The following is a 25,199-nucleotide window of genomic DNA, read 5'->3' as shown; positions in this document are numbered from 1 at the left end:
ACGAGGTCTACCGAACACGTGTACCAGATCTTGAAACCCTTCGGCAACGTATAACCACAGTCGTTGAATCGATCCCTCCAGTGATGTTGGCTAATGTGTGGACGGAAACTGAATATCGCCTAGATGTGCTACGTGCTACCAAGGGTGCTCATGTGAAAGTTTACTGATGTGTGAAAAAAACTTTGATAGTTTGTAATGTCATCAGGGAAAGACTTTTCAGACACCCTGTATAATTCCCTCAGCATCACCTGATTTAATTCAATACATTCCATTATCCTAGTTTTGCTTTTGTTAATGTTCATTTTAATTCTGATTTCAAGACACTGTCCATTCTGTTCAAATGCTCTTCCAGGTCCTTTGCTATCTCTGACAGAATTACAATGTCATCAGCAAACCTCGAAGTTATTATTTATTCTCCCTGAACTTAATTCCTACTTCAAATTTTTCTTTTGTTTATTTTGCTGCTTGCTCAGTGTACAGATTGAACAACATTGGTGATAGGCTACAACCCTGTCTCACTCCCTTCTCAACCACTGCTTCCCTTTCACGCCCCTAGGCTCTTCCTGCTATCAGGATTGTGAACAGCCATTTGCTCCCTGTATTTTATCCCTACTACCTTCAGAATTTGAAAGAGAGTATTCCAGACAACACTGTCAAAAGCTTTCTCTAAGTCTATAAATGCTATAAACATATGTTTGCCTTTCCTTGACCTATCTTCTAAGAGAAGTTATAGGGTCAGTATTGCATTGCGTGTTGCTACATTTCTCCAGAATCTGAACTGATCTTCCCCTAGGCTTCTACCAGTTCTCTCACTCTCCTGTAAAGAATTTATGTTAGTATTTTGCAACCATAACTTTCTGAACCGATGAGTCTGTAATATTCACACCTGTTTTCTTTGGAATTGAAATTATTAGATTCTTCTTGAACCTCAGGGTATTTCACTTATTTCATTCATCTTGCACATCAGATGGAAGAGTTTTGTCATGGCTCGCTCTCCCAAGGCTGCCAGTAGTTCTGGCAGAATGTCACCTACTCCCAGAGCCTTGTATCAACTTAGGTCTCTTACTATTCTGTAAAGTTTCTTGCATATCATATCTCCCATCTCATATTCATCTATGTCCTCGTTCATTTCTATAAAACTGCCTTCAAGTTCATCTCCCTTGTGAGGCAGTATCTATCATTCTCCTAGTGAAATATGCTTTTGAATCCTTACGGTTCTTCTCTAGCTAGTCCTGCTCAGCCATTTTGCACTTCCTGTTAGTTTCACTTTTTAGATGTTTGTATTCCTTTTTGCTTGCTTCATTTTTATGTTTCCTCCTTTCATGAATTAAGTTCACCTTCTGCGTTATTTATGGATATCTATTAGTCACTGTCTTTTTACCTGTTTCATCCTCTGCTGGATTCACTATTTAATCTTTCAAAGCTACCCACTCATATTCTACTGTAGTCCTCCTTCCTCTTCTAGTCAGTTGTTGCCTAATAATCCCTCTGAAACTCTCAAAAACCTCTCGTTCTTTCAACTTATATAGGTCTCATCACTTTGATTTTCTATCTTTTTGCAATTTCTTTAGTTTTAATCTACAGTTCATAACCAATAGATTATGGTTAGAATCCACCTCTGGCCCTGGAAATGTCTTACAATTTAAAATCTGGTTCCAAACTCTCTGTCTTACCATTATATAGTCAATCTGGAGCCTTCTGGTGTCACTGAGTGAGGTGACACAGTGGTTAGCACACTGGACTGGCATTCGGGAGGATGACAGTTCCAAACCGCATCCAGCTACCCAGATTTCAGTTTTCCATGAATCCCCTAAATCGCTCCAGGCAAATGCCACAATGGTTCCTTTGAAAGGGCACAGCCAATTTCCTTCCCCATCATTGACACAGTCCGAGCTTGTGCTCCATCTCTAGTGAGCTCGATGTCAACAAGAGGTTTAACCCAATCCTCCCTTCTGGCATCTCTTCCATGCACACAACCTTCTTTCGTGATTCTTAAACCAAGTGTTAGCCATGATTAAATTATGCTCTGTGCAAAATTCTACAGGTGGCTTCCTCTTTCATTCCTTTTCCCCAGTCCATATTCAGCTACAGTTTTTCCTGTATAACAAATTAAACAATGATAAACCTTGAAACAAATTATCTCAAAACAACTATTTTCCATTACCAATATTCAACTGGTCGTAACTCACTGACATTTGGAGATAGAAATCTATTTGTTTATTTATTTTCAAAATGTTGAGAATTTAATGCAAAATGTAAAAAATTACATTAGCTCAAAATCCAAAATTTTCAACATGATGTTTCATTTCACTCTCTGTCTCACAAATATCGAAGTAAAGTTGATTGCAACACTTAGCAACAGAGTGTTTGACCCTAACCCAAATTGATATTATATAATTCTATTTTTTGTTAATAAGTCATATTTGTAACAATAGGATAACCGTGTTGATTTATTGGGGATTACATAGATACCACATGATGATTCTGAAACTGTATTTTAGGATTCCTGTAAGAAATACATATTTTGAATGTTTAAAGAGTTACCTTCATCTGCACATATTTTGCTACCATGCTACAAACTGAGGAACTATAACAACTAAACATTGTAACAGGATAACAGGTTTCATGGCGGATCTGCTCATTTGGCAAATTCCAAAATTGTGTCATGTGTTAATGAAAGAAGTTACAATGCAATATTGAAATTCAATTAAATGATTATTTTCAAAAGTTATGTTCTTTCAGCTAATGATGGAGAACAAAAAGTCATTGTTTTATAAATACAATTAAATCAGTTGGTGGAGAAAGGAACTAAGTCACTTTTGGGAGATTTTCGCTTGTTTACATAAATGTATTGAACAGACTAAGACACACCTTACTGTCATGAAATGAACTATGTTTGGCTTCTTCCTGTGAGAATAACATGAGGTCGATTCGTTACATACTGAGGAGGAAGGAAACAAGTCAGTGACTTAGTTCCTTTCACCGCTGCACAACATGTCCCGTCATCAGACTGTACTGTCAGTGAGCTTGTACTACGCCACATTCAAACTAGATGGCATTGGCTTGTAGCACACAGGTGCAGAAAGTGTAACAAAACACTAACTTGGCGCTGACTTTGTGATGTGTTATGGTTATTGTTGATTATTTTTGTTGTAAGTTATTGAACGCCGTCTATCAAAATATCTCCCAAATGGAAACGAATGAAAGTGAGTAAAAGAGGAAGAGAATCGAGGAGTGTAGAGTTCATGGATTGCCATGTAATGACTACAGAGGGAGAGCAGTTTCTGAAATATCTATCGGTGCTGATTGCATGTAATGCATCAGTACTGACATTTACGCATTCAGCAATTTCAGTGTAACATAAATTTCATAGCATGTACTACATGCTTTGTGATTACTTAATAAATTCCAGATGCTGAATGGAATGTTTCCAATGTATCACTGAGGATTATTGCATTGAGATACTTTCAAAGTCTTTAAATATGGAAAAAAATAGTCAGTTAACAACAGTTAACAAGGGTTAATTGTGGCAGGGGTCATTATGAAAAGGAGATGAGTAAAAGTTGTCAGTGACATTGATAGCATCAAGAATCAACATTCGTTTGTTTACCATGCCATTGTCTGTGGAAGAAGAGTTCATGTCTGCAAACGTGCTTTTCTCACTCTTCATGCTGTATTACAGAAACCTGTTATTCGTATTTGTCAGTTACTAGTTAAAGGTCAAATTCCAAAGGACTGACATGGAACAAATTTATGCATAATCAAAATTTTGGAAAATATAATAAATTTCATAGATACCCATATCACATATTTCCCATTCAAAAAAACTCACTATGCTGGGAAGGAAATGCCCACTTGGATCTGAAAACTGTGCACAAAATGTTCCTTATGAATTATCCAGAAGTAAATATGAAATACGACTTCAGAAGTAAATGTGAAATACAACTTCTATAGGAAACATTTTTGCGAAAGTTACACTTTTCCTTTTGGTCATCCCCATGTAGCAAATGTGAGGAACTTCAGTCCAAGTTAAAAAGTCCACATATCTCTGACAGTAGTAAAAGAGCTGTACAACTTGAATTGGACATTCACAAGTGGTGGAGCAGGACAGTTTATAAATTCATTGAAATAACTAAGCAAGAATGTATGAGCAGCGAAAACATTGTTGCACTAGCTTTCAACTTTATGAAAAACTTGCCTCTTCCAGACATCCTAGTGCAGGACACATTGTATTTACATCAGCTGTAGGTTAACTGTTTCTGCATTTATGATATAAAGTCCAGGCATCCCATGGTGTCTTGTATCATGCAGGTGAAGCAGAAAAAGGTAGCGAATGAGGTCTGTTCATTCCTGTACCACTACATAGAAAACTAAGTACCAAAGAATGCTACAGAAGTATGCCTGTTTTCAGACAGAGCACCTGGTCAAAATAAAAATAATACTCTAGTAAGGATGACACAGTGAAAAATTTAAAAAAAATCATTCAAATTTCCTAAAGGTCACTCTTTTCTTCCTTGTGGCCATGTGTTTGGAATACTGAAGAGACAAATAGGGAAATGTGTCAGAGTGAACGCCCCTAAAGAGTATGTGGAAATCATAGCAAACAGTATTTATGAAGTTACAGTCATTATGGTGGAAAGTGAAGACATAATGGACTTTGACACATGTTGACCTCGTCATTACAAACCAACAAAAACAAAATTTTTCTGTGGCAATTTTCAGAGAATTTTGTTGTGAAGCAATGAAATCGGGAGTCATGACTACCTACCCTGTCATACACAGCTGTGCCAGTCACTCCTTTAATTTGGGAAAAACAAAACTTGCTTCATTTCAAATTGGGTTGCAAAGGCTACATGATGGAAAAAAAGATTAGGAACAATAAAAAGAAAATTGAAGACATTCGGAAACTGGTTAAGTTTATGGATGGAGAAGACACTGAGATTTTTTATGAGGAGATATTGAAACGGCCAACTATAAGTGATAACTCAATATGATAAATTATGAACTATCCAGAATGTTGAATTCTATGAAGTAGTAGTTTTCATGTTCAGTTGAAGATAATCTTTCATTAGTTCATCAATAACTTTGAGTTTTAGACCAGAAATGTGTAATTTTGAATGTGTTATACTCATGAAGAGTGCTAAATTCCCTTGTTGACTGGAATAAGAAACTATGTTCTAAATTTTCAATTTTTTTTTCAGGAGATACTTCTTAGAACACATGAAAATTATTTTTATACCCAGTATGTATGATAAGCATGCAACAAATGTCAAAAATTTCAATGCAATTTGTCAAATAGTTTAACAATAAGACTGTTTCTTGTCTCTCCTGAAAAGTAAGAAAAGGTGACCTAGTTCCTTTCTCCACCAACCAGACCAATTGCAACCCAAATGCATAAAATATTAATTACAATATTAAGTTCTCCATAACATCAGAAATATTATAGGCGCAGAAAATGTAAGGGCAGTTTTGGAATTGGTGGAAAAATTCCTTTAAGTTGAAGCATTTTACACGTCCATTCACAATCATCTTAAATTCAATAAAAATTACATTTACTTATTTATTTTTGCTAAAATGGAAGATCAGGTTGTGGGAAGAAAAGTTAACTCAAATGTGGTTGCTACCACATTCATAGAAATTAAAAGTAATTTAATAACATGGGAAAAACTATTCTGATTTAAAACTAATATAAATTAATGTTAGCTCTCAGGCAGATTACTTCTAGGATTTAGGAACATACATATTTATATTTCATTTTTGTCATCTCACATCCTTTAAACTGGCGGGGAGAGCCACGTTTTTATACAGATTTTTTGGAGTCACCAAAAGGTGGTTCAGAGTAAGGTTATTTTTAAGCAGTCACCAAGACCTCCAATAGATTATTTTTGTCAATGACTTCAAAAAGCAGGTTGGCAACAAAGGGAAAACATGGCCAGTGGCTAATGTTACTGTGAATTGTATTGTACACTATGTTAGTAATAAATATAATTATATGATGACTTATTTTGATTTATTAGTTAGTGTGTCAAACATAGTGCATAGCTCAGGTGAACCTTGGGAACATATTCGTGGAATGGACTGCAGCTACAAGGTGTACAACTTTGCTTCTGCCATTTGCCGATAGGTGGCGACAATGGTAAGTGGCGGTCGAAAGAAACAGATCGCAGATGTCAGGCAGTTAGCTTGGACCTCGGTCAACATAACCTCATTCAAACATTAGTCGATTTGTCTCTGCAACATAACGTTGTTGTTGATCGAAAATGTCAGTTTACGAGCCTAATTCTCATCATTTGCAGGAGGTGTTACTGTTTTGTTTCAATATGAAGGAAACTGTGGCTGAGATTCATCGAATGCTCTCAAGTGTGTATGGTAAGGACACTATTATTGAAAAAACGTGTGGTGAGTGGTTTCAACACTTCAAGAACAGTGATTTTAACGTATTTTAATGTCGTAGACTGGCATATTGGTGGAAGAGAGAATGTTTTCGAAGATGCAGAATTGGAGACATTGCTGAGTTGAAGACTCACGTCAAACTCAAGAAGAATTGGCATGATTAGTGGGAGTGACACAGTAAGCCATTTCAAAACGTCTCAAGGCTATGGGCATGATTCAGAAAGAAAGAACTTGGGACCCATGTGAGCTGAAACCAAGAGACGTTGAACGGCGTTTGTGGGAGAGGCAAAAACAGAAGGGATTTCTGCATTGCATTATGACCGGGGACAAAAAATGGGCTCATTATGATAACCATAAAAGCAAAAAATCATGGCGATATCCCGGCCATGCTTCAACACCGACAGCCAAACCGAATATTCACAGCTCCAAGATTATGCTCTGCATTTGGTGGAACCAGCTCGACATTGTGTACTATGAGGTGTTAAAACGAAGTGGAACAATCACAGGTGCTTGTTATCAAACACAATTAATGGATTTGAGCAAAGCATTAAAAGACAAACAGCTAAAATACAGCCAGAGGCACGATAAACTGATTTTGCAGCACGACAACGCTCGACCCCATGTTGCAAAAGAGGTCAAAACATACTTGGAAACATTGAAATGGGGAGTCCTATCCCACCCACCATATTCTCCAGACATTGCTCCCTCTGACTATCACCTGTTTAGATCAATGGCGCATGGACTGGCTGACCAACACTTCCGATCTCATGAAGAAGTCACAAATTGGATCGATTCATGTGGGATTCATACACTGCCTGAAAGATGGGAGAAAGTAGTGGCCAGCGATGGAAAATAGTTTGAATGATACATGTGTAACCAATTTGTTTCATTACAGCCTCAAATGTTGGGGAAAAAATGGCAGAAGTGAAGTTGTACACCTTGTAGTTTAATTAATCATTTGTTATAAATGAAATCCATTGAATGGGGCCTCAGAATATAATTTTTTATTGACCTCAAGCACAGAAAACACCACAATATTCATATTCAGTATACTTTTCTGTGACATATCATAGTGTAACAAATGCAGTTAAAACAGTAAGTAGACAACCCTATTTAATTCATAAATTTTAAACTAAACATCTTCATGGATAAAAGCAAATAAGAATACTTACGAAAGCAAAGGAATAATGTGTCAACAGCCATACTGTAAACTCCAAAACACACATGTGCTATGAAATATGTGCCTACGCCAACAAGAAAAACAGGTACGAGATTGTATTCATCAGAATCTTGCCTTCGGTCAACGAACACGTAAAATGATAGTGCCAACATTCCAGCTGTTACTGCCAGTTTTCCCAAGAACAGTAGGAAATCAGTAACCTGTAACAATGAGATTTCATGTAATCAGACATCTAGATACTGTTGTGCATAAAATCTACACATCACAGAAAAGATGTATAATAAAAGTTATTTTTGGCAGGAGTTAGACACGAATATTCATAACAAAACATTTAAATTACCAGTCCTTACCACATTCCATTCTTTAAACATCAGCCTATAAATATCATAAAACTGCTGCTAGCAGAAGTGAAGGTTTCTGTATCCTCAGTAATAACTGACGTAGAAGTAAGACATTATTAAGGACAAATGTGGAGTGCATTTGAAGTTATCATGGCAACAAAATACTCATTATATTAAATGGATAATCAAAAAATTTATACATATGTTAATGTACCTTTGCTGTGCTTCCCTGTGATGACAGGGGCCAAGGCAACTCTCAAACTAGCATTACATCTGGAGTGGAAAAGGTATAGTAGTCTCATGAATGGGGAAAGCAATATTTGAAAAGGAGTACACTGCTACACTCACTTGGGAAATACAAGCTGGAAAATTGTGATCATGGTGCTGATGCATGTACTATGAAGAGAAAGCAGAGTTGAACAAGATTTTTTGCTAGAAGAATAGAAATTCTAGAAGTGATTTTCAGATACTCTCTGTTGTGTTTCTCTTTATCTTATATGTCCCTAGACCTAGCAGAAATAAAAATGCTTTGGACAAATAATGCCTCTTGCAAATCACTGTGAACAAAAAAATTGTAATAGTAGTGACAGTGACTCCACTAAATGTTGATCGTTCATCATATTACATTTTGTATCAGAACAGGTGATGCAATTCCTGATTAATATGAGACACTACTGATGACTCCTACTTGGAATGAAGTTTAGTTTGATTGTCTTAGAGTTGATTGCCTCTTTGAGTAAGTTTTAATGCTGTGAAAAAGAGGTAAAGGTAAGTCTGATTTTCTCTGTAGCACTACATATGGAAGATGGCACTACTTGGTTTACTACCTGTGACCTTATCTTTTCCCATAACTTGCTACAAGCGTCATCTCCCTGAATGCAGCAGAAGTATAGATAATTGTAATCCATCACACCTGAGGGAAGATCTCAGTTTCGCATATAGAAAAATGATTCTCTGTGAAGAAAGCCATCCATGACGTCACAAATTACATGCTCACAGAGCACCACAGGAAACATTTCAATTTAGTACTTTATGTGCCCTTCCCAGGCCATTGGTTATGAGCATCATAAAATTTCTTTATGGATGGAAGCTAAATCAAGGCATTAATGAGTTTATCTTTTGCACTGATGGATTTTTAGTTTAATTACAGAAAATAGAGGATCATATTAACAGTCCGTACCAGAGCAGAAAAACTGAACTGTGAAAGACACGAGATACAATATGGTGCTTTACAAGATATATTCCTGTTTGTGCCCTTAATGAAGGACCTACTAAGTATATCAAAAATTCATTCAAAACTGTAATGGATGTTCATGGCTCAGGTTTATGCATCAAAAACAATACTTTGCCACATTTCCTACCAACTCACTTGCTCCACAAGTATATAAATGATTTGCTGCAAATAGTTTACACATTGATCTTATTTTAAGGGGAAAAATACTTAAGTCCTTCAATAAGCTATCATTATTAGAAGTTATGTACCAAACTGAGGCCTACCATACTCACAATACTCCCCCCCCCCCCCCCCCCCCCCACTAATCACAGAAGATTTTTCTCACTCTCTCAACTTTCAGAATATCTCTGTCAGATCACATTATTCTTCACAACCAATTTCCTAACCACACAACCCATCTCTGTGATTACTTTCTTGTAGGACTTGTTGCATACACCCTTCTACCAGCACCTATTCAAATCCTGTCATTGTTCAGCTTTTTTATATTAGGATCACCACTTCCTGCTTCCTATCTCTTTGCCATTTCTTATTTTCTGGTATTCTAATATGCAATGAAACAATGAAACTTTCGCTACTTGAGATGGCCCCCCATGAAAAATGAGTGACCATATGACAATGACCGAGAGTAGAATAAGGATAGACTAGGATGATGTGGGGGTTGGTTGAGTGAATGAATGCAACTTTTGGAGGGGTGGGAAGGATCTTGGGTAGAACGTCTCACTTTTCAGAGTATGATGATTTATCCCCACACCCTCCACCCAATAGTTTCTGCCCCTTCTGTCCCATAACCTCCTCTCAACTCATATCCCCTCACCATCACTGTGCATTTCTCTCTGCCAATGCACCCTCTGATCTTTTCCATTTCTCTTCTCCTCTCATTTCCACTCCCCTTCTTCTCTCTCTCTCTTCCTTCCCCACAGCCCTCCCAATGCTGTACCAGGCATCCTTGTCTGCCACCTCTGGTCTCGTCATGCTTCACCAGGCAGCTCTGTTTCCTCTTCCCCCACCTATACCCTGACCCTGTCCCATAACCTCCTCTCAACTCATATCCCTTCACCATCACTGTGCATTTCTCTCTGCCAATGCACCCTCTGATCTTTTCCATTTCTCTTCTCCTCTCATTTCCACTCCCCTTCTTCTCTCTCTCTCTTCCTTCCCCACAGCCCTCCCAATGCTGTACCAGGCATCCTTGTCTGCCACCTCTGGTCTCGTCATGCTTCACCAGGCAGCTCTGTTTCCTCTTCCCCCACCTATACCCTGCTATCCATCCCCCCTTCCCCTCTCCACTATGGATTGTTGCTCCCATTCGAGACGTTTCAGTTTCACTCTGGCCTGAGCAACCAGAGATAGCGGTCATGTGTGTCTGAGATGTGCTTGCTTGTGTGAATGTGTGTGTGTTTTTTCTTTTCTGGTAGAGGCTTTGCCCAAAATCTTAACGTGTAACTAACGTTTTGATGTGCCTGTCTGCAACTAAACTTATCATCCTTACTGTGAGTAGCAGCTGTTTGTAATCCTTTATCGTACAGTATACAGACATGATGTAGAACCTATGACTTAATGTGACCAGTTATTGTACCAGGTATCATGGTAAACCTGTAAAACACTAACCTAGAATTAAGTAGACTATCATATCAACATATCTTAGTTAAGGAACCTTGAGAGGCACTGAACAGGGGTGTTGAGCTCGAGATCAAATTCCGATACCTAGTCCCTGGTCAATGCAGGTGAAAAGGGACCTCTACTACTCAATCTAACCTATCCCTTTTTACTGCTCTTCTTAAATAAAAAATTCTTTTATAGTTTGCTATTTCCAGTATGATACATAATAGTTTTTTATAAGTGTAATACAGCCATCATTTACACAAAGAAAGAGGACAAAAGCTCTCCACAAGGCCCCACCTCCACATGGTGCTGCATGGGCAATGGAACCTGCTGCCTCAGCTGCATAGCATGTGAGCTGTATGATGGGGTCCACTGATCTTGGCTAAATGGACTGACTGGAGCACTACGGCCCACACAAAACTTGTTGGATGGTGACAAAACTTGTCAGATGGTGGGCCCTAGTAGTCCAAAGGCAACTTTTTTTTATACAAAGGGCAACATGTAATACATATTGATGCTTGCATTTCAACCCTACGTTGCCTTACCAGTACTGGCACCCAACAGCAAGTCACGACACTAATACTCCCAACAATGCAATTCCTGCAGCGCACCTTCTGAACATCATTGTTATAATGTTTGGTATCAATATGATAAATAGTTTTCCATCTACACTGTCTAACATAATGGAAGCTTAATTGTAACCACCCTGTAATACATTGCTGTTTTTTTTTTTTTTTTTTTTTTTTTTTTTTTTTTTTTTTTTTTTTTTTTTTCCACTAATCCAACTATGTTGTACCTCCTTAGGTGCAAAATTCATCCTGACTCTAAATAAATCATTTTTAAGGTCATTTACTGCAACCATTCCTCCTTTTACTTTCAAATTCAGTGAATGCTTCATGCCACACTCTCCTCATATTCATTTTGGCTTCATTCAGCTTTTGATCATCTAATGAGCTTGGATTTGGCTTAAATCAGAGATGAAGCTCCGTTTACTATGACAGAAACTTTCTAACATGGCTATTGTACCACGATCGGTCTTTCCATCCTTCAAAACTATGCTCAGCACATACTTATCCATGGCATTTTATATAAGGCTTTTGAGTTTTACACATTTGTGCTCCACATCTTGAACATTTGATGCTGACTGCTTAGATATTAAGCAATTTGTATTCTGTAACTTGTTCTAACCAAAAGTATTTTCTTTCCTTTTTAAACATTTCTTATAACAACCATAGTAAGTGATGCTTTCACAGCCTTATTAGCATTGATTCTCCCCATGACATTAATTGATTCAAAAAGTTTGGGTCTATCAATAGGGACGGCTGGGACATTGCACTCAACAGGTAAATTCTTCTCTTAACTGCCTGAAGTAAGTTTTAGACAAGACATTCAGAACATTAAGTCAAATCCCTTTCTCTGGCACCAGTTTCAATTGCATGGCTGTCCCATTCTAAAGCAAGCTGGCAAGTTGAAGTCTCTCCTCGTTACAATTGCATGATCAGGAAACTTACTCTTGATATTCTTCAAGCTGTCTCTGAAGTCCTCTCTCAGTACTGCCCCTAATGCCCATGGTCTATAAATGCACCTGACTGCCATGTTTTGCCCAAATTTGATGCTTACATTTACCAAGACTACTTCACATTTGAAATTCTGTAATAAAGTCGCCAGACACTATAGAGTTCATTATAACAATAAATGTATGACACCATGACTGGCACCCAGGCCATCCTTGCAATACAACTTACAATCTGAATTTAGTATTTTGCTGTTGTTCACTGCTGGTTTCAGCCAACTTACTGTTCCTAATACTGGTACTATGTGGGCATTACTACCTTTAATAACTGAGACGGTACTATGTGGGTATTAGGGTATTACTACATTTAATAACTGAGACTATCTCTGAGATCTCACCACAGATGATACTGCAGTTTACTAACGACACATTAACATTTTATTTTTCTGGTCTGCAAGGCTGAAAGTTCTCATCTAAGAGTAATGTGGCTGATCTGTATTTGATTTCAGCAGGCATTTCATCATTGGCCATTAGGAGGGGTTCCTCTAACCTTAAGAAAACACTATGTGCATGCCACACACACTTTGCTAGCTGAGTAATAAAATTCTTTGTGTAGTGCACTTCAGATGTATTCAGGGGAGCCTTACAGTTCTCCATCTGACAGTGTTGGAAAAATTTGCAACCAGCATTGTCATAGAACTGTCTGAGCTTTGGTTTAGACCCTAGACTTGGCTCTAACCCAGAGGGCTGCAGTGCACCACTGTAAGTTGCCTAGTGCTTGTTGGAAGTGGTGGTTGTTTGTGATCATTACCAAATTTGCAATTAGGTTTAGCGAAATCTTTGGAAGATGTGAGGAAGCAGTACAATTTTTTTGTACTACAAATTATTGTGTGCAAGAGGGATCAGGTGAATAGGGCAGCATAGTTTTTAAGGTATTGACATCATTTTCACACTATCATTTTGGTTTTTTGGCAATTTTTCCAATTTATTTAAAGAAATGTTCGGATGGTTCCTTCAGCATGAACACAGCCAGCCATCTGTCCTGTCATCTTATAAACACCATTACAGTTATGTTCTATGTGTCTATATATTTGGGGTATATATTTTCATTGTATTATGATGTCAAATCATATGAGGCCTGTTCAAAAATTTCTGGAACATTCATAATTTTTACACCACTGGTGTGTTGGAACCAAACGTGGTTGGCATTCCTGCACACGCCTGTGTTTAATGTGAAATTGCAACAAGTTTCATTGTTGTATGTCTGTTAGTAACTGTTCAGTGCTGTATTGAGTAGAATGTTATGTTACATAGTTTGCAAATTTTGGAATGGCAGATTTAGAGGAGCAATGCATCTGCATTCAATTTTGCACGAAACTCAAGAAAACCTTTATAGAGACACATGAAATGATGCAGGAAGCCTAAGATGTACTTGGTGTTACAAATGGTTCACACAGCTTAAAAATAGCTGGGCAGAAGTTAAAGATGACCCTTGTTCACCATGCTCTTCAACATCTACTGATGACATTCATGTCAGGAACATCAACTAAATTGTGTGCACCAATTGAAGACTCACTGTGTGACAGATTGCAGAGAATGTAATATTTCAGTTGGATCATGTCATGAAATTCTAACACAGCATCTTGGAATGCACCATGTTGCCACCAAGTTTGTTCCATGGCTCATGAGTCAGAAATAGAATGACCTTCACCTCACAATCTGTGAAGAGTTTTTGGATCATGCAAATGAGAATGAGATATTCTTTAAGAGTATCATAACTGGTGATGAGATGTGGGTCTGTGGTTATGATGTGGAGACCAAGGTTCAGACTTCACAAAGGGTCAGGAAAAGTTCTCCAAAATTAAAAAAGGCTCATCAGGTCAGGTCAAATATCAAAGCCATGCTGAAAGTTTCCTTTGACTTAGAAGGACTACTTCATCACGAATTCGTGCCAGAGGGACAGTATGTTAATCAGTGGTACTATTGGGACATGTTGTGACACCTGCAAGAAAATGTGGGAAGGAAATGGCCTGAAATGTTGTGAAACAATTCGTGGCTTGTCCGTAATGATAATACAGCCACATATTTGTCCCTGTTGTTGCGTGACTGTAGCAGAAAAAATGAAATCACTGTGCTGTCGCAACCTCCGTACTCTCTAGACTTGACCCCTGTCGGCTTTTTTTTTATTTCCAAAGTTGAAAACCTCATTGAAAGGACAAAGATTTGCAATGACAGATAAGATAAAAGAAAATTTGCAGACAGAGCTTTGTGCAATCCAGCAAGAGGTGTATGAAGACTGCTTATGGAAATGACAATGGCACTGGGAGTGGTGTATCAGTTGTGGAGGAAAATATTTTGAAGGAGACCATGCACAATAAGTAAAAGGTAAGTGTGGAAAAATTCTGTGGACAAAGTTCTGGAATTTTTGAACAGATCTCATATATCACTATCAGGTGATCCTGGATGGATAAGTCAGCAAACAGAAATTTTAAAGCTGACATAACGATAATTATTTCAGATTTTTGAAGTCATCTCACCTTAGATTTTTTGCAGATGATGCAATTGTTTATAATAAAGTGCTATAGAGAAAGTTGCAAAAAGGTCCAGTCAGATTTTATATAAATTTAAAATGTGTGAAAACTGGTAAGTTGCTTTAAATGTTCAGAAATGTAAAATTCTTCACTGCACAAAATGCAAAACTGTAGCAACCTAGGACTACAGTACCAGTGAGTCACAACTGGACTCAGTAATCTCATACAAATAAATGAGTGTAGCAATTTGTGGGGATATGAATAAGAATGATCAAGTAGCCTAAATTATACATAGAGCAGGTGATAGAATACATTTCATTGGTAAGATACTCCAAAAATGTAGTCAGTTTGCGAACGTGAATGCTTATAAAACACTTGTGTGAGGAACCCTAGAGTATTTAAGTTGTGGTTGCCACTTCATTTGTGCTCACAACTTAAATATTCTTGTGCAGTATAGGAGCAGATGATTTGCTGATGATGACTGACACTATGCTAAAACAAACCTAGTCATTTAAAAATAGCCCAAAACTGGCTATAGCAAAAAAATAAAGATTTAAAAAAAAAAAAAAAAAAAAAAAAATTGGTGAGTGCATCCTCTCTCAACTTTTCTTAAATCAATAATATCTACAGATTTTTTGAAGACTCAGCATGGATAAAACAGAAAGGCATCAACCAAGAGCACTGTCATACACCACAGGGTTTGGGAATAATTTTAGACTATATGCTGAGTTTTGAGTAGCACTGTGGGAGGGCGGGGGGTACCTCAGTTTTGTTTCATTAACAGAATCCTTACCACTAGGACTCAGCCAAGCATGGCTCATATGGAAGTTACTGAAAATGCTGCATGCAGTCATTAGCAGTTCTAAGGAAAATATGATAAGGTGGAGTTTCCCTATAGTTTATTCCCACTGTGGCTGTTGAAAAGACCATTCCCAACAAGTTCGAAGTAGATGAAATTAGCACAGCCTGGCTTGTGCAAGAGTTGGACAAAAACACCAGAAACATAATACCTTATCATGTCTAATATGGTTTAGGAAAACTGTTGATATTCAAAACATCTTCCAGTCATTTTTGAATGGATAAATATAGGTCCTGTATGGTTTTCAGGGGAATCTTATACCATTGTTCCTGCAAAATAGTGGCACGTTTGGGTAACGATGATGGAGCTGGATAGTGATTACACACTTTCTTCTCCAAAGTAGACCACAAAAGCTCAATAATGTAGTGATTTAGTGTCAGTGATATCCAGGAAAGATGTGACTTGGCTAGCATCTGGATTTACATTCACGTGTGCATTTCTCATGGTGTTCCCATATTTTTGTCCAAGTGCTGTACTTAAAGTGAACCCACAATAGCAAGCAAAAAATGCTACAGCATGGCCCTTTACTGGGTTACTGCAATACGAGATGCAGTATCATTGGCCAGCATCACAGACAACCAGAAAGTGTGATGAATTGGGGTGTCACTGATAAAACATGTGCTATCCAATCCTATGTACAGAGAGGCACTGAACCAGCAACCATTGCATCAAGGAACTTTTAGGATATGGATACTACCTCTCCTTCAGCAAATTTCACATACCATGATTTAGGAGGACAACAGCCACACATGTATTGAGAGGAACAAAAAGTACCATTACTACTTCTTCCATGGTCTGCACTTTCACTTGTTATGTTACACGTCAAAAATGTCTGGAAAGTGGTTGGTCAACAATTTTCTGTCTCAGTCTTCGAGCAACTACCCTTGTTTTATAGTGTCGCTTGAAAACTGTGTGATATATGATTCCTCTGGAATGTATTCAGCCTCCTTTGTTTCCCTGCAACACCACTTAAAGGCTCTGATCACAGCACATATGGACATAACAACATGCTGCTCAGTGCCAGAGATCATTCTCAATTTTGTAGTCCTAATCATTTGTTTATTGTCATGTACCTAAGCTGTACTATGAAGACAATTTGAATAATGTGTTATCTTTGGCATTACAATGTTCACAAATTTTTGTTAATTTTCTTACTTGTTGAAGGAAAATAGATCTGATGAAATGAAATGAAATGTCGTATGCCGAGGGCCTCCCATCGGGTAGACCGCTCGCCTGGTGCAAGTCTTTCAATATGACGCCACTTCGGCGACTTGCGCGTTGATGGGGATGAAATGATGATGATTAGGACAACACAACACCCAGTCCCAGAGTGGAGAAAATCTCCGATCCAGCCGGGAATCGAACCCGGGCCCTTAGGATTGACTGTCTGTCGCGCTGACCACTCAAATGTAAATATTTGTAACTGAAAATATTAATTAAAACTGATTGGCAGTCATGTGCGTGAGGTTTGCTTCCTTGTTTGTGTTTCTCTTTTTCCAACAAAGGCTGTGGCTGAAAGCCTATTTGTGTCTTTTAATTGTGCCTGTCTGCAACTTAGCATATTACCTTTACAGTAAGTAGAAATCTATTTTCCTGCATTGTTGGGAAGAAAAAAGTTTGTTTTGGGGTAGCAGATCACAAGTTTCAGGAAACCATATGTTACCTCGCAGCCATGGAGCAGAAAACTTGGCCATGCGGGGTAGCTGTGTGGTCTTAGGCATCTTGTCACGGTTCGTGTGGTTCCCCCCCCCCCCCCCCCCCCCCCATTGGAGGTTCGAGTCCTCCCTCGGGCATGGGTGTGTGTGTTGTCCTTAGCGTAATTTAGTTTAAGAGTTGGATTAAGTAGTGCGTAAGCCTAGGGACCGATTACCTCCACAGTTTGGTCCCATAGTCCTTACCACAAATTTCCAGAGAATTTCCAGGAAACTTGAGCCAAATGTGTAAGAATTTTTGTGAAGATCAGGTACTGATTGCTTGGGAGGGGGGGGGGGGGGAGGAGCTGAAAATCTTGGGAAAAAATGTAAAAAACAATATTCAGAGTGATCTGTAAAAAACAGGAGCAGACAATGAAGTCACTAATGTGGGTTCTGTGTGACTCTTATCGTGTCACGGCCATGCTTGGCTTCATTCTGCTATGAAGTGAGTAAACACAAAGCTGAGCGAGTTCCCTTAGACAGCTGTGAGATACTAATTTGATAATGTTCCAAAGGACGTCATAGTTTTATGGTACAGAATGGGATATAATAAAATGTATCATAAGTGTTAGAGCTTGTTAAAATCTCCAGAATTTATAGGTATAATCATATAGCAGAAAGTGCAGGTTGGAATGACAACAATATTATGAAATGTGTAGATCACTTCTCACTGTAAAAATGACACATTGAGTTGCAGACAGGCACAATGAAAAGAGTTACATATTGAGCTATCAGCCAATGCCTTCTTCAGAGGAGAAAACACAAATACATTCACACAAGCAAACACACCTCGTGCACATATGACCACTATCTCTATATGCAACAGCCGGAATGCAAGAGAGATCTGTATAAATACAATATTCTGGCCATAGCTGCCAGAATGGTGGTCATGTGTGTGTAAGAAAAGCTTGCTTGTGTGAATGTATGTATGTTTTCTTTTCCACAGAAGGCTCTCACTGAAAGCTCAACATGTCAGCTTTATGGTGAGTAACAATCTGTCATTTTCACAATATTGTTGGATGCATAGGTATTTTACAACAAAAATAGTAATTAATAAGTATTTAGTTATTTTGATTAGATAACTGATATTGATATTGTATATTGATAATACATTTTAGAAGCACTGGGAGGGGGGGAATCAGAATGTGATTGTAGCTTGCCACCAAAAGACAGGTGACAAGCCTTGTGTTAATCAAGCAGCAGACTGGCATCTGGCTGTTAAGGATCCATGTATAGAAAGGCTCTGACAACTAAAATCAGAAGATAAGGAGAATGCATTATTAATTAGTATAAAGAGGAAATGAACATGTCCTGAAAACACTACACTTATAAGTGGTGACCATGCAGAAGATTTTGGAGGAACATATCACACAGGTATAAGTAGCAGACGTGGTTGATGTTCATGAAAAGAAAGAAACGAGAGAAAAGGGAAATTAAGATAACTGAAAAAAGGATTCTTTAACCACTGAAAAGAGGAACTGGCATTAGATTTTAGATAAAGAGGTTACACTAAAACTTCATTTATAAGTTTTCACTTATAAGTTTTTCTCACTTATGGCAAAATATCCAGTGTGCACAAGTTATGATGCATGTTTCAGAGTGGGTTGCCTGGAAGTGGATTGGTAAGGCTGATATTAGACTACAAAAAAATTTGATAGTGTGATAGGGAACTTTGTCAAAGTTAGGCATTGGTCAAATTTTCTTTGATCAAATCTAGTGCCTCACCTTAGATTTGATCAAAGGAAGTTTTCATCTTATGTTTACTGCATGGATAAATCAGCAGCTTGGAGCACTAGCATTGCTCCAGCTGTCTGACACACAATGTTTATCAATATGACTCCCAAATTTACATGGTGCATCGCATATATAACAAAATTGATGGAAAATTCAAGGCAGATGAAGCACTGTGTATGTTACGACATCCTGAATACAAAAACAGAATAAAAAGTGAGAGCTATAAAAAAATTGTGGATGCTATTAGCTGCAAAGTATGGCGAGGATATACCCCCAAGAATACAAAGGAGAAAATCTACAACTTCTGTGGAAATAAAATCTTTTTATGACTGCAGTATATATTAAATTTATTTACCTTCACATATTCTTCCTTCAGTGTGTTATAAATAGCTTCAAACATTTCTGGTATTATTTTAGTCAATGTGTACTGCAGCATTAGAGCACTATACTGCTACCGTAAACTAGAGTAGCTAGAAATCGCAGTATTACAGCAAGTCCGTCTTTTGTGGTTGTATCATTTCTGAGGAGAGTGTTCAGTTTCATAATATGAGGAGCCAATTTCTTGAGCACATAATGAAATGTACTCTCATCCATTCCCAAAGGGATTATTATGCAACTTTACATCCTCAACTTGCAGCTCCCGTAGCAAATTTTGCCAAGCCCCCTTGGTTTTAAGAACATTGTCACGTTTCCCACAAAATACACTAGTAACAAGAAATCATGGATTAAGACAAAAGTTTTCAAGAGCTGCCTTCACAGTGTCGATGCAAAAACAGGTGCAGCAGGCCAGAAGGTTTTATTGTTCGTAGTCAGGTATGTGCAGCACATCCTCCCCTTACTTCCTATTTGAGAAATGTGACTGGGGAATTCTTTCCAGCGAACTGCATGAGTGAGTTCCAGCCACTTGACCTTGGAGTAATATATAATTTCAAGTTACATTATTGAAAAATGCTCCTGCAGCATCCCATCAAGTGTGTAAACATTGAAAAAATGGAAGAAATGAAAATAAACATTTTACAAGTAAGATTTTTACTTGCCATTTATTTCATGTCGTGCTACCAGAGCCAAAGAACACTTTAAGAAATTATTAATGAATTTGTTTCTTCTAATAGTCAATGCACTACATTGCAGCCTCATGGCACAAAGTTTCAGACGATACTATTCGGAACTGTTTCTGTAAAGCTGGATTTGGAAATGAAGTCCATGATCATGGTGGAAATGATCATACTGATGATATTCCACCTAATGATGAAGAATGGAATCGACTTTAAGAGCACGCATTATTTGAGGATTACGTGAACATTGATGTAAACCTCATCACTACAGAACCCATGACTATCGCTGAGATAGTTCAATGTGCATCACGGGACCTGGACAAGGAAGAAACTGACGATGAGGATGATACAGAAGAGCTTCAGCATTCCTCCGTGATGTTTAATTATGCAGTAAATGCATTAGAAATATTTAAACAATTTGTGATGCGCCGCAATGTTTCTGACAAAATAGTGCCTGAGTTATCCCATTTCGAAGGTACAGTGTATGCTATTGCTGCGTCAAAGAAAAAACAAGCAAAAATTATGGACTTTTTTTCAAAATGATGTTTTCTTCTGTCTAGAGGTTTACATTTTTCTTTATAACTTTGTTAAGTACGGTGCCTACTAAGCCTATATAACGTTTTGTAGAATGAACCTTTTTAATTACTGGATTTTTCATTTGTGTTTACCAATTAATTTGATAGTATGATACTGTATTTCATATATACATTTTTCACACTATTAAATTTTTTTCTGTAGTCCATTGAAAAACATATAAACGAAAGTTTACTGTATTCACAAGGAGGCCAGTGAATGGAATGAACAGGTATTTGTATGAGAACAAGCAAATCACAATAAGAAGTTAACAATAGTGGGGATGAAAGCCAAATGATAAACATTATACAATTCCTATAAATGAGAGACTGCTGGATCATGACTAAATAAAGAAACTAATTGCAAGCACTACAGAAAACACTACAGAAAATATTAATTTAATTTGAATATTATTAAGAATGAGAAATGCATGGAGACAATAAGACTACACCAAGAATAAATAGTCAGAAAAATTTGAAACCAACAACAGCAGCAAACAGAGCTACAGGGAACAAAAAGAGCTAACACAAGTCACAGAAGAGAGGTAGATAATTCTCCACTAAAAAGTTTGTCTAGGTTACAACCAATTAGCAGACAGGCCTGACAGCATGAGCAATAGTAGCAGCTGAGCATCCAAAAATGAGGTGATTTATGTTTGCTGGAAAAGGGCTGGGTAATTTCCAAGAATGATTGCCTATCGAAGCCGCGGGTTCCAAACGATACATATCAAGCGTGCGATCATAAATTGATAATGTGGCTCTGATGGCGGGTGTTATGATCAATTATTTGTGACCGTCATTTTTATCTGTTTTCTGTCATTCCCTCAGTTGCTCTAAATTACATATTTCCGCGAATTATTTGTGAGTTGCAAAGGAAACCCAGACAATTTATGTCTGTAGTGAGTGGGATGTCTGGTGTTCTTGACATTCCTTTGGCAGATTCTCTCACATGGAAAAATCTAATTCCACACTTTCCCAGCATAGAAAATTGTTTGAGTTTTTGTCACAAATATGGAGTACTACTGGATGAGGAAATGAGGGACAGTGTAGAGTGTGTTGATGCGAAGTGTGTAAAACTTTGTAAGAAGAGTTTCGATGCTGACATACCGTTACAATTTCATTGCAGAGAGTGTGGAAAACAAATGAGTATCAGGAAGAATACATGGTTTGACTCTTCCAAATTATTCGTACAGACCAGTGTAATTCTTCTATCTTGCAGGATTCAAGACTACACCTTGCAAGCAACAGAATCGGAAATTGACTTATCTGTTAATACCGTGTGCGACTATCTCGGGTTTTGCAGGGAAGTGTGTTACGTGGTAGTGACGAATGACAGTGTACCAATTGGTAGACTGAGTAAAATTGCGGAAGTGAATGAATCTCACATAGTAAGAAGGAAGAACCAGAGAGGATGACCTTCAAAGAGTGAAATCGATCATATCTGGGTATTTGGTGGAATTGAATGAGAGTCCTGGAAGTGCTTCGTTGACAGAATATTGTCCAGAGACAAGGTCACTTTAGTAAACTCATTACAGATGGGTTTCAGTCCTACAAGACACTCAAAGCAGAAGGATTCGACCACGAGTATGTCAACCACTCTGTGGAGTTCTTGTCTTCGGATGACCACAGTGTGCACAAACACAGAACATCGAGTAGCTATGGAAATCTGTGAAGTCTTCCATTAAAAGAGAAGGGCATCCATGACAAAGAGACGAACTATACTTGTTTCAGTACCTCTATTTCCACAACTTGCGTTTGAAAGGAAAAGTTAACACATGTGACACTCTACTCATATTTTTGTGTGATATTGGCAGAGTTTACCCAGGTTACAGCAAAAAGGGAATGCTTCCCATAGCGTGCACATCACATGGACTTCCACATGACGACAACACCAACGACGAGTAAGGTAAGTCATCTCCTTTGCAATTACAAGCATTTTTGTAACAATCTTCTTTTGTCATTGCAGTAGTGACCACCGTAAACAGACTTATAATGCCTGCCACCAGAGTCGCATGATTGATTTAGTATCACACATTCGATATACATCATTTGGATAGACAATCATTCTTGGAAATTACCAAGGGGTGCATGCATACTGGACAACTCATTAATGAGTGCTGTTTGCTTCAATGCATCCACTAGATGCAGCATGCCACTCACCATGCCACATCATCCACAAAAGAGCAAATCTGGTGGGTATTGTGAGAACAGTTTAATGTATAGGTTGTAAGCAGGTAGTATTTTTTATTACGGAAAGTGTATGTGAACATTTACTGAGTAGTGACTGCAGTTTTGTGATAATAGCAATAGTAGCCTTGTTAGCCCCATACTACAGTGAACACTGATAACTCACCATTAAGCACCCATTAAGTCAAATCCAATCCATCCTACAGTGAGGCTGACACTACCCTGCACTGTCGATGCTGCTGCATTTTGTGGCAAAAGCAGGAATGGTGGAAGTACTACCAACGTATTCAAAGCCTTCATGATGGGTGCCATATGTTCTACATTCCAGATTTTTCTTTTCTGTGTAGAAATACAACATGTGCAATATGTCAGGAATGAAGGACTGTGCATGTTGGGGAGATAGTAGGCAAGTGTAAATAGTAGATGAGTATAGGTGTTGTCATGCAAGCTATAAATGTAATAATCCTCCAGAGATGTGCTCTAGTATATATGTTGGCTGATGTCCACAGAGTAACTGAGTTTCATCCAGATTTCCTTTCCCCTTTTCCATTTATGCACCACAGTCCTTCTGTTTCTGTCTGTGATTCTTTTATCTATTTAGGTCTGTGAAAGCCATGATACAGTGCTGAAGGAATAAAAATAGACCAGTGCTTCAGTAGGTACTGCACATTTGGAACAGTGTCTTATGGTAAGAATTTTTGTGTTTTCATCATGTAACATCTGATTAAAAACAGTGCAGTATGGTGATGAATGCATGATGTGTTAATCCCATGACACCACTGCTCTGATGCACTTGGTCTCTTAATTTCAGCTGGCATGATGAAAAGAATCTGCCTGAGGTAAATCTCAGATCCAGAGAAGGGAATTATGGGCAACAGATCAAGACAGTCATAACAGAAGAACTTAGCAAGTTTAAAGGAAAAAAATATGTTATGATGAGAAAGTGGTAGTTGTGTAATAGGCGCTGAAATAAGGTAGCACAGGTTGGAGCTGCAAGAGTGTCTATGGCTTGTTGTGAAATGGGGTCAAAATAAGGTACGATGGGTTGAATCTGGTAAAGTGTATGTAGCTAATCAAATTCATCAGTGATATCCCAGATCTTATGGACCACAGTACACTGACTCCCTCTCTGGGAAGAGATGTAATGTGAGATTTGGGTGATAGTTCTCCAAGTGTTATAATCAATACTGCAAAACTGTAGTATTTCTATCATGGACACTTCTTGTAAATAGTTAATTTTTATGTCTTTCTGGCTGAATTCATGTCCTTTTACTTTAAGTAACAAATTTTACCAGTCGTGGGCAGTTATCATGAGCTAACATGCTACAGCACACTGCAAATATTGCACTAAAATTATGTCATTTCACTTCAAATGCGAGACAGAAATAGCACTAAAATTGTGCCACTTGTCTTCAAATATGAGCTGTAACTTGCACTAAAATTGCCATTTTTCTTTGAATGCATGCTAATAAGAAAATAAAATGAACAAAAATGTGTTTTGTAGTACTGTCTCCACAAGAACTAGAAACTAGTGTTGAGTGCTGAAATAACAGTTATCCATGCTATGATCAACTCTGGGAAGTGTCTTCTACTGTGTATGCTTTGATGTAACATCATCCCTTCCAGCAATATGAGTGCTACATTGCTCACGGCACCAGAAAAGTAATTTTCTAAGTAATTTTCTTTGAAATTGTGTGGAGTGTACTGTGCAAGCATAAAGTATGAGTGATTTTTAAAGCCCCATCTGTGTGACTCTGCTTTGGTTGAGTCATATATATAGTACAGAATTGTAATTTGTGGACCCAGGTTTCATTCCCACCACACACACAATGCTAAACTATTCATTATAAAATTTAAACATAACAGTTCAGTTTCTATATGTAAAAATGATATAGTCAATTTAGTCACAATTATTACCCTTTTTAGTCAAAAGACTATAAGCTAGATGATGGTAAAACAAGTGAGCATACAAGGAAATTTAGTGTGAAAGTTTTTCTGTACATGATGTGCTAAAGAGACCCATTTTTCAGTTAGTGTTTGGAGGAGAAAGTGAGATTTAAAGAGTTACGTAGATGTATTTCAAGTGTAAACCCAACAACAGAGGGGCATCAGCCGAGGCTCATTGATCTGGCTTAAGTAACTCTAAAAATTTCAAAATACTTGCAAAATATTTTGATCAGCTTCTTCATTGTCCAGAACCAGTCCAAAACCTCAAATATTAAAACACCCATGAAAATCTAGAAGCAGATTGACCCCCAACCACCAAATGAATTGATAAAGTTATTAAAAGCTTATAAAGCTGGA

At 37.8% G+C, this 25,199-nt stretch overlaps 1 protein-coding gene across 2 annotated transcripts in view; it reads right to left on the bottom strand.

Moving 5' to 3' along the window:
- Positions 1 to 25,199, bottom strand: part of LOC126458091 (choline transporter-like protein 4) — a 254,992-nt gene that overhangs the window by 5,200 nt on the left and 224,593 nt on the right. For both annotated transcript variants that reach the window (XM_050094914.1, XM_050094922.1), the window contains exon 11: positions 7,566 to 7,773. In XM_050094914.1, coding sequence (XP_049950871.1) covers positions 7,566 to 7,773 — 208 coding nt within the window. The remainder of the gene's footprint in view (positions 1 to 7,565; positions 7,774 to 25,199) is intronic.

Source organism: Schistocerca serialis, chromosome 1 (genome assembly GCF_023864345.2).
Source record: "Schistocerca serialis cubense isolate TAMUIC-IGC-003099 chromosome 1, iqSchSeri2.2, whole genome shotgun sequence".
Classification (NCBI taxonomy): Eukaryota; Metazoa; Arthropoda; class Insecta; order Orthoptera; family Acrididae; genus Schistocerca; species Schistocerca serialis.
This window is presented reverse-complemented; position numbering and strand designations above follow the sequence as displayed.